The sequence below is a fragment of the Babylonia areolata genome, chromosome 6 (genome assembly GCF_041734735.1).
Source record: "Babylonia areolata isolate BAREFJ2019XMU chromosome 6, ASM4173473v1, whole genome shotgun sequence".
Lineage (NCBI taxonomy): Eukaryota > Metazoa > Mollusca > Gastropoda > Neogastropoda > Buccinidae > Babylonia > Babylonia areolata.
In genome coordinates this window covers 32,942,939-32,953,888 of record NC_134881.1, presented here as the reverse complement: position 1 = coordinate 32,953,888, position 10,950 = coordinate 32,942,939, and the positions used below count along the sequence as shown (strand labels likewise).

Below are 10,950 nucleotides of genomic sequence, written 5' to 3'. Positions count from 1 at the left end.
CTTTACAGTACAACTGATTGACTGATACAAACACGCGCGCGCGCGCACACACACACACACACACACACACACACACACACACACACACACACACACACATATATATATATATATAATATATGTGTGATATTTCTCTCTCTCTCTCTCTCTCTCTCTCTCTATATATATATATATATATATATATATATATATATATGTATGTGTGTGTGTGTGTGTGTGTGTACTCGTACGTGCATTGTACACGCAAACACATGCAGACACTCACGTACATACTCAAAAAACAACAACACTTGCATGTACACACACACACACACACACACACACACACACACACACACACACACACACACACACACACACACATCCTGTATTTCTTAGACTCCTGCCGGCAGTACACCCATTCCTGTTGCCAGTCATCGTATTCATGCAGATGCTAATCATTCTTCCAGAAACACAATCGTTCCATTCCCTGATGGTAATTCTTCTGTTCGAGATGCTAATCGTTTTGTTCTTCATGCTAATACTTCTCTTGCTTATGCTAATTCTTTTCTGGTCCTGGTTCTTGTTCTTTCTTTTTTTTTCTTTGGCACGCTGTTCCTTCATGTGAATATATATGTATGTATATATTAGTAGAATATATATATATATTAGTATTTGTATTCCTTTTTAGGCAAATGACACACTTTACATTCAGCATAGGTCTGCAGTCATGAGAGAAGCAATATGTACCAGATTCCTCTGTACACATCACAAAGGCGATAGAGGCGGGGCTCCACCAAGTACACGTCACGTCCTCCAAACAATTTCCCCGATTCGCATGGACAATACAATACGACATTGTGTAAACATAAGGTGCCTTTGCTATTCCAATCATTCGATCTCTCTCTCTTTTTTTTCTTTTTCCAGGCACCCATTCTTCTGTTTCTGGTCGGCTAATATTATTATTCTTATTTATCCCTGATACTTGGCTTTGTCTTCTTGTCTCCCCCTAATGCAGGAATTTGTTTGTTAACATTTTTTGTTCATCCTTCAAAACTGAATATACTAGTTTTTGATGTTTTTTTGTTCCCGCTGCTTATTCTTCTGCATCCATGTCTGTTCTTTTTTTCTTTTTCTTTTTTCTTTTTTTTTTTTGGGGGGGGGGGGGGGGGGTTGTTGTTGGCTTGTTGTTGTTTTTGTGTTTTTTTTTTTTTTGTTTTGTTTTTTTTTTTTGGGGGGGGGGGGTTCTATTCTTAGTGCAAAGTTTTGTTTTCTTTTCTTAGAGCAAAATGTTTCTGCATTCATCACATGGAAACTTGTGCTCTTAACTATGATTCTACCGCTGTAATGTTCCACTGTTATGTAATACCAATATTGATTTGTTTATATACCTGATGTTTTGTTGCGTTCTGCTGTAGTCGGGGCGATGTGGTTCGTGTGTGTGTGTGTGTGTGTGGATAGAGAGACAGAGAGAGAGAGAGAGAGAATGGGGGCGGGAGGACTCGGAACATTTGTTTATTCAATAAAGGCCGTGATCCCTCGTGAAAGGGATTCAAAGAACACACATTCCAATACAATAAAAGTAACTTTTCAGGACAGCGTAAACGACAACAAAACTAACTGTTGACTTAGCAATGCAATAAGCTGTTGGTTTGAATGTTTTATACAAGTAAACAGCGAGCTGATTTACAATAGTTTCATTTATTGATGACAAAAGCAAGGAAACTTGAAACGGGTATGGGCGTCTACAATATGATATTCTTTACGGATTTAACTGATGCATAATGCAATTCAGAGCTCAGCAACGTAACACAAAGTGAAGCTTATTTTCTTCAGCACATCTGCACAAGGGACAAGTAAGATCGTTATCGTTCGATTGATTCTAACGATAGAGAGATGAGAGAGGGGGAGACAGAGACAGGGAGAGAGAAACAGAGACAGAGAGAGAGGGAGCTGCTGGTGATAATGCCCCCCTTCCTGGTGTTAATTCCTCTCTTCCTGACGCTAATGTTTGCCTTCCTGCTTGCCAAATCTTGTCTTCCCGGTGCTAATTCATCTCTTTCTGGCTATTGCTTCCTGATACAATTTCCTCTGTCGCCGACGCTTGTTCTTTGATTCCTTTTGTGCTAATCTGCATGTTTTTACGTTCCTGGTGCTAATTTGTTTCTGTTCAAGATGCTAGTTCTTTTAGCCCTGTTGCCTGTCCTTCTGCTTCTTGAGCTGATGCAAATTCGCCCGTTTCCTCGTATCACACTGGCGCGTGCTCACGTCCACACGCACACACGCACACACACACACATTAGCACTAACATAAGTACTAACACCCACACACACATTAGCACTAACGTAAGCACTAACACATAAACACACACGCCCGCATGCATACACGCACGCACATTTGAACTCATGCTCACATGCATGCTCTTTCACAAGCGCGCGTGCACACACACAGACACACGCACTCCCTTCCTCCACCACTCCATCTCTCTCTCCCCCCTCTCTCTCTCTCTCTCTCTCTCTCTCTGTCTCTCTCACGCACGCACACACACACACACACACACACACACACACACACACACACACACACACACGCATACACTGAGACAACGCCACCCTGAAACAATATTCATCAGCACTTGTTATGCATTTTCCCTGTTCAAATATGACTTTGAATGATCTGTATCAGGAATACCTTTCTCTATCACTGATAGTACCCGACCATCTTTGATTGAACAGATCGATAAGTCTTTGCTTGAAAATAATAAGGAATTATTTTACTTCACAGAGAGAGAGAGATGCATGAAACTGATTGGCCGCTATTTGTGCTTCTCTCTCTCTCTCTCTCTCTCTCTCTCTCTCTCTCTGTTTCTATCTCTCTCTGTCTCTCTCCCTCCCTCCCTCCCTCCCTCCCTCCTTCCTCCTCTCTCTCTCCCTCCCTCCCTCCCCCTCTCTCTCCCTCTCTCCCTCCCTCCCTCCCCACTCTCTCTCCCTCACTCCCTTCTCTCTCTGTCTCTGTCTCTCTCTGTCTGTCTCTCTCTCTCTCTCTCTCTCTCTAGTCAAGCCAGTGACCTTTCAGCTCAGCAGCGTGTTCACACACACACACACACACACACACACACACACACACACACACACACACACACACACAATTTCCCCCTCCCTCGCCACTTTTGAACAGACTCCATTCCGAATCTGCGGGTCTGGAGAAAGAAAGGGAGTCACCCCCCTTTAGGCGAGGAGGAGAAGGAGGATGGACCCCCTTGCCTGCGACCACACCAACCCTCCCCCCCACCCCCACCCCCACCCCCTCCCACGCATTCCTTCAGGAGAGAGAGAGAGAAGAGGAGTGAGAGACAGAGGTATAGACAGATTGAGAGGGAGGAAAGAGATATGTCGAACTGCCGAACTGGATGGATAGAGGATTGAAGAGGCAGTGGAGAGAAGGAGTGGGGCACAGTGAGAGAAAGACACAGAGAAAGACAGTGAAGTGGTGGTGGGGGGGTGAAGGGGAGGAGGGAAGAAAGAGAGAGGGGAGGTGAAGGGGAGGAGGGGAGAAAGAGAAAGGGGAGGAGAAAAGGGAATGGAGAAAGAGAGAGGAGACAGAAAGAGGGAGAGAGAGAGAGAAACAAACGCGACTGTCAAAACTGGAGGAGGATGAAGCCTGGAAGAAGCGAAAAGGGGGTGGGGGGAGAGACAGAGGCTGGCAAAGCGAGACAAGGGGAGACAGAGACTGGCAAAGAGAGACAAGGGGAGACAGAGACTGCAAAGAAGACAGGGGACAAGGAGGGAGAAATGGCAAAGCAGAGACAAGTGCGGGAACAAGACTGCAAGAGAAAGACAAGGGAAAAGAGAGACAGTGGAAGGCGGAGACAAGGGAGAAGGATGACAAAGAGAACAAGGAAGCGAAAAACAGGAGCAAGAGAGACAAGGGAGACAAGACTGGCAAGAGACAAGGGGAGACACAGATGCAAGAAGACAGGGGAGACAGATGGAAAGGGGAGAGCGCAAGGGAGACAAGACTGAAAGAGAGAAAGGAGACAGCAAGGAGACAGGAGACGAACAAGAAACAAGGGGAGAAGAGACTGACAAAGGGCGGGAGACAATGACTGGCAGAGAGAGACAAGGGAACAAGACTGACAAAGAGAGACAAGAGGAGAAGAGACTGACAAAGAGAGACAAGGGGAGACAGAGACGACAAAGAGAGACAAGGGAGACAATGACTGAATGGCAAGGGGAGACAGAGACAGACACATGGAAACAAGGGGAGACAGAGACTGGCAAAGAGAGACAAGGGGAGACAGAGACTGACAAAGAGAGACAAGGGGAGACAGAGACTGGCAAAGGGAAACAAGGGGAGACAGAGACAGACACATAGAAACAAGGGGAGACAGAGACTGGCAAAGAGAGACAAGGGGAGACAGAGACAGACAAGGGGAGACAGAGACTGACAAAGAGAGACAAGGGGAGACAGAGACTGACAAAGAGAGACAAGGGGAGACAATGACTGACAAAGAGAAACAAGGGGAGACAGAGACAGACAAAGAGAGACAAGGGGAGATAGAGACTGACAAAGAGAGACAAGAGGAGACAGAGACTGACAAAGAGAGACAAGGGGAGACAGATACAGACAGAGACAAGGGGAGACAGAGACTGGCAAAGAGAGACAAGGGGAGACAGAGACTGTCAAAGAGAGACAAGGGGAGACAGAGACTGACAAAGAGAAACAAGGGGAGATAGAGACAGACACATAGAAACAAGGGGAGACAGAGACAGACAAAGAGAGACAAGGGGAGACAGAGACTGACAAATAGAAACAAGGGGAGATAGAGACTGACAAAGAGAGACAAGGGAAGACAGAGACAGACAAAGAGAGACAAGGGGAGACAGAGACAGACACATAGAAACAAGGGGAGATAGAGACTGACAAAGAGAGACAAGGGGAGACAGAGACTGACAAAGAGAAACAAGGGGAGACAGAGACTGACACATAGAAACAAGGGGAGACAGAGACTGACAAAGAGAGACAAGGGAAGACAGAGACTGACACATAGAAACAAGGGGAGACAGAGACTGACAAAGAGAAACAAGGGGAGACAGAGACAGACAAAGAGAGACAAGGGGAGACAGAGACAGACAAAGAGAGACAAGGGGAGACAGAGACAGACAAAGATAGACAAGGGGAGACAGATACAGACAAAGAGAGACAAGGGGAGACAGAGGCTGACAAAGAGAGACAAGGGGAGACAGAGACTGACAAAGCGAAACAAGGGGAGACAGAGACTGACAAGGGGAGACAGAGACTGACAAAGAGAGACAAGGGGAGACAGATACAGACAAAGAGAGACAATTGCCAAAGTTGGAGAGGATGGATGATGCACTGGAAATGGGTGATGGTTTGAAGAGGCTGAAAAGGAAGAGGGGTGGGAGGAGAAGGAGGTGATGGGAACAAGAGTGGAGGAGAGGGGGGGGAGAGAGTGCGGTGTGTATTCCAGAGAGAAAAAAAAATCGATCGCTGCAACAGGCTAGGGGGGGGGAAGGGGGAGGAGAGGGTGTATGTTGCTTCAAACCCATGTAAAAGGGCCGGATGACAAAGGGAAGGGGGTGTAGTGGGGTGGGGGGGGTGGACGTTCTGGTATCGATTTAAGCTAAGGGGAGGCAGCCCGCCCTTTGCTTGTCCTCTGAGTGAGAGAGATAGAGAGAGAGGGTGTGGGGAGGTGGCGGGGGGCAGAGGGGAGGGCATAGACAGAGAAAGAGTTTCAGTTTCAGTTTCTCAAGGAGGCGTCACTGCGTTCGAACAAATCCATGTAGGATATACCACATCTGCTACCAGATGCCTGACCTGCAGCCTAACCTAACGCACTTAGTCAGGCCTTGAGTGCATGCATATATATTATATCTGCGTACCTATCAGTGTGGATTTCTTCAACTAAGTTTTGCCAGACGACAACACTCTTGTTGCCATGGGTTCTTTTTCAGTGCGCCAAGTGCATATTGCACACGGGACCTAGGTTGTCTCATCCGAATGACTAGACGCTCAGTTTGATTTTTTTTTTCAGTCAAACTTACGAGAAAGGGCGAGAGCTGGAATCGAACCCAGGTCCTCACGGACTCTCTGTATTGGCGTCTTAACCATTCTGTCAGCTTCCTCCTTTAAGCGAGCAAGAAGGAGAAGATCAAATATGCACGTTAAATAAAGTTAAATAACCCGTAATCCATGTCAGCGTTCGGTGGATTATGGAAACAAAAACATACCCAGCATGCACACCCCTGAAAACGGAGTATGGCTGCCTACATGGCGGGGTAAAAGAAAAAAAAACAAAAAAAACCGGTCATACACGTAAAATGTTACATGTCTGTCTGAGTGTGTGTGTGTGTGTGTGTGCGTGCCTGAAATCTGACTGAATGACACAAGAAACGAATGATGAGCGCCCAGTGGCAGCCTGTTGTGCAAATGACCCCGTGTTTGTAAAGCGCTTAGAGTTTGGTGTCCGACCGAGGATAGGCACTATATAAGTATCCCTATCAATCAATCATTCAGTCACTCTATCAATACACGAGCGTGAGAGAAACGGAGAAGCGGTGACTGAGAGAAAGACATGATGAGCAGAAAACCAGGAGAGATGTAGAGATGTGGATGCCGATAAATTGTTCAGTCACATGATAATAGTGTGTGGATTTTTTTTTATTTTCAGTACCTTTCCTCGACTGACGCATTACCACTTAGTGTTGTTGTTAGTGGTGTTGGTTGACGTTGCGAATGTTCATTTCCAGCTGAATGTACACAGCAGGTCGATCAGGTTCGGTAGTCATTCAAAAATGCAGGCAGATCGAAAATCACAGAGAGAGACGGACAGAGAGAGAGAGAGAGAGAGAGGGAGGGAGGGAGGGAGAGAGAGAGTACGCGACGAAAATCGTGGCATGAAGTCAGTTCCACTTAATCAAAGCTTAAATTAATCAATTAATTAAAGGTCGACCCTTTTTGTCGACGGAAGATGTATGGTGGTGGGATACCGTGAGCTGACTGAGCACATCCCTGTCTTTGACTACATGTAAACAGGTGCCCGAAGAATTGCCACCTTGCGTTGGGGGCGAGAGGGAAGGGGGTGGAGGGAGAGGGTGGGTGGATGGGTCGGGGAGGCTTGTGTGTCTCAGAGACCTCCAGAGCTATACCGGCGGGAGCTTATGTTCCTGGTAGGGGCCACCCAAGCCGGACAGGTCGAAGGGTGGATGCTGGACGAAGCCAGATCCACAAGTCCTCCAGGTTGATTTTGGACACAGGGCCAACAACCCGGCTCCATGTAAAAAATGGAAAGAAAAGTTTTGTTAACGGAAACAGCAACAGAAGAAACCAAGACGACCGTGTGTGACGGGCCTTAAACTCATTCTTCGTTGTTTGCCCTACATGCCAGGGCAGTAAGAAGTCAGAACTGAGCATGGTGCAGAGTTTTACGACCGTCAAGTGCTATTCAGAAGTGCGTTACCTATTTAGCTGGTATGTCCTTTTCGATTGAAAGGGCGGGGTGGTGATGGCAGTCCTGTGTACCCTTCAACAGTCTCTGATGAAGGTAACTTTAAAATAAAAAAAAGTATGAAAAAAGGCTTCTGTCTGTCTGTCTGACTGCCTTGATGAATGAGATTAGGTTTAAGAAACTAACTTTCTATCCTTCAAGATCACACAGAAAAGTGCTAGGCCCTCGGAGATTGCTAACTGGTTTTATACATCGAGAAAGTTTCCTCTGGGGGAGTTCGTTGATCTGTTGCTTTAGCTTGGAGGTGGGGAGTTGAGGGGGTTAAGCGGCTATATAGGAGCGAAAGTTAAAGAACTTCTTTGCTCTCTGTCTGTCTGTTTGTCTGTCTGTTTCTCTATGTCTGTCTCTTTCTTTCTCAGTCTATCTGTCTGTTTCTGTTTCTGTCTCTTGTCTGTCTCTCTCTTTCTATCTATCTGTCTCTCTCTCTCTCTCTCTCTCTCTCTCTCTCTCTCTCTCTCTCTCTCTCTCTCCGTCTGTCTGTCTGTCTGTCTTTCTGTTTCTTTACAGTTTGCTTTTTGTGTTGATGTTGTTGTTGTTGTTTTTTTTGTTTTTTGTTTTGTTTTTTTAACATTCAGTTTTTATGATTATTTCTATTCAGCGGTATTGTCTACAGGCGCCGAGACGCTTATTTCATGTCAGACAGTTCTATAGTTAGTTCTTTATTGTCATGTTTCTCTTGGTCTATCTCTGTCTCATTTATTTCTATTCTGTCTCACTATTTCTCTGTTTCTCTCTCTCTCTCTCTCTCTCTCTCTCTCTCTCTCTCTCTCTCTCCGTCTCTTCCCCCCCCCCTCTCTCTCTCTCATTCTGTCTGTCTCTGGCTGTATTGACATTGTAAATGCATTTTCCAATTTGATGTTCCTATCTCCGATAAACATAAAACATAAATTCTGAAAGTGGTTAATTCTGAATCTGTTAACTGAGCTCCGCCTAAATTGTCGCCGGCGACAATTCAGCGGAGGCGACAATTCAGCGGTAAACACAGGCAAGGAAGCTCGCTCTTTCGCCTCAGATGTTGAGTTGATGGATGCGACGAACGTAAAATTAATGGGAAAGACAAACATAAATGCATCTCCTCTCAGAAATGACAGTCATCAGTGTCGATCTTCTGTTTTCTTGAAGACGATAGATGGCGTGCAGAATGGAGACAAGAGGATGCTCATCCCTACTGTCAACCCCTACTCTTTACACAGAGAGAGACAGAGAGGGAGGGAGGGAGAGGGCAGGGAAAGGTACAAAGATAGAGAGAGACAGACGGACGAGATGGGAAAGATGGGGACAGAGACAGAATGGGGGAGGGGAGGAAACCAAATGCAGATCTGCACCTGATGTGAACGCGTGCACACATGCGTGTTTTGTTAGAGAGTGGGTGAGTGTATGTGTGTTTGAGTGTGTTTGTGTGTGTGTTCGTTAGTTCGTTCTTTAGTTTAACGTCTTTTCACTGTAAGTGATATTTGACGAGGGTAGGAAAAAAATTGAGGGGGGGGGGGGGGAGAAATTACTGTGTACGCATGTGAGTAAGTGAAAGTGTGTTTGCGCGTGTGTGTGTGTGCGTGTTTGCGCGCGCGCGCGTGTGTGTGTGTGTGTGTTGTAACTAAAAAGGAAGGGAGAAGAGAAGAAAAAAAGAATGCACCTAAATTTATCATTCGTTAAAAGTAATAGCGAATGCGTTTGAGTATCTCAGGAATTTACAAAGATGAAAATAAAAGATGATACGAAACAGTTGAAAATGACCGCGTGGGAGGACATTTGCTGCCAGTTGCCGTTTGTCATTTGTCCGATTGTGTGTGTGATTGTAGAATGTTTTAATGTTGATATTTTATCCCAGTTATTCTTTTCGCAACTGATTTTTTTTCTTAATGTTCTGCATAATTATGTGCATATCTTTTAATCATTGTTAATGTCCTTTTTTTATGTTGTTTTGAACCTGACTTTGCAGCTGTTTGCACTTTTATGTCAATTTTCATTTCTCCCAATCAGGAGGAAATGCCTGTCTGAATGTGCATGCATAACATTTTGCATTGAAATTTCATCTATTCATGTCTTGGCTTCTCTTTCCAGGCACCGCGGAATGTCTTATTTCTGGTCTTGATATGCTGGTGGTGTTTGCTAACACAGTTTTCTTATTTGTTTCTTTTTCTCTCTCTCCAGCCAAAAAGGAGGCTTTTTCAATGGGTTGTTTAAAAGGTATTGAGCCTTGCGTAGACGTGGATGTTTGCCTTGTCACTGGGTAGACTGGAACCCTGTCTTCTTCTTCTTCTTCTGCCCTCCCTGTCTGTGGTTGTGGTGTACTTGGTGTCATACATGTGCTGCCAAACCCCCTTGCTTTTTTTGTTTTACTTTTTGAAGGAGAAAAAAAATGAAATGTTAGTGTGGAAGGGAAAGGTTAGTGGTGCCCGAACTCTAGTTTGCGTTTGATTGGTCGAAGTTTTCATTACGTCCCTCACAAAATATGAAGGGAGAGGATATTCAGAAATCAGATCATGGTACGGGTGATTTCATTACTTTCATGCTTTCAGTGCTGGACACTCACGGTAATAAGAAGTAAAATCATATTACGAAAATATTGGGGGGTGGGGGGGTTCTTATTCGGTGTTAACATTTTCAGTAGAATAACTATTGGACACACAAGAAAGTCATAAATCATAATACAAGTGTGTTTTCTTGAAATTGTTATTCACCGTTACACCTTCAGAAAGGCAACCATTAAACACACAAGAGTTACAAGAAAATCACAAATCGTCAAGGATGCTTTTATTACCACATCACTGTTTTGTCTTCAGTGCAAACAGCTGTAGGACACGCATAGTTTCTGTTCATCCATCTTCATATCGCCCGTCATATTCTCAAGAATCCCCCCCGGCCCCCCCTCCTTCCCCTTCGCATCTCCTCCTCCCATCCCCTCGTACTGTAGCTTCTTTACTTCTCCCTGACAATTCTCCCGTTTTCCTCAGACCTGTCTCCTCTGCCCTCATACCCGCCCCTTCTTAATGTGCCTTCTTCCACATTCCTGTCACAGTCATTGTTGTAGTAAACTTGCAGTCGCTGATTCACCCAGTAAGCCTGCGTCCTGTTTCGTCGTTGTTGTTGTATGAAATAGTTCACAATTTCACACTGTTTAGAGTAGTCCATGCTTCATAGGCCACCCCTTTTCAGTTGATCTTTTGTTACGATGGATATAGAAGACAGAAGGGTTGGTGTGTGTAATACAAGGCGTGTTGACACGGGTGTGTTGGTGAGGGTTTCCCTTCAGGAAACTTTTTTTGTGTATGTTTTGAATAAATGTTATTGACAGCCATTAACGAATGGTACTTAATTAATTAGCATGCAACAGGTGTTGAGCGCAAAAAGAGATTTATTAGAAGGTGCACTATGGTCCCCTATGTCTTTCTCTGTTTTGGTGTTCTCTGTCACTGCCTCTCTTTGTGTTCAGTGTATGTTT

The 10,950-nt window shown here is 45.1% G+C and overlaps 1 protein-coding gene across 6 annotated transcripts in view; it reads left to right on the top strand.

Moving 5' to 3' along the window:
- The window catches only part of LOC143282957 (synaptotagmin-7-like), a 587,353-nt gene that overhangs the window by 427,070 nt on the left and 149,333 nt on the right, over positions 1-10,950 (top strand). For 5 of the 6 annotated variants that reach the window (XM_076588882.1, XM_076588881.1, XM_076588884.1 and 2 more), the window contains one exon: positions 9,660-9,695. The exons of the other annotated variant lie outside the window; for it this stretch is intronic. In XM_076588882.1, coding sequence (XP_076444997.1) covers positions 9,660-9,695 — 36 coding nt within the window. The remainder of the gene's footprint in view (positions 1-9,659; positions 9,696-10,950) is intronic. 6 annotated transcript variants of the gene reach the window in all.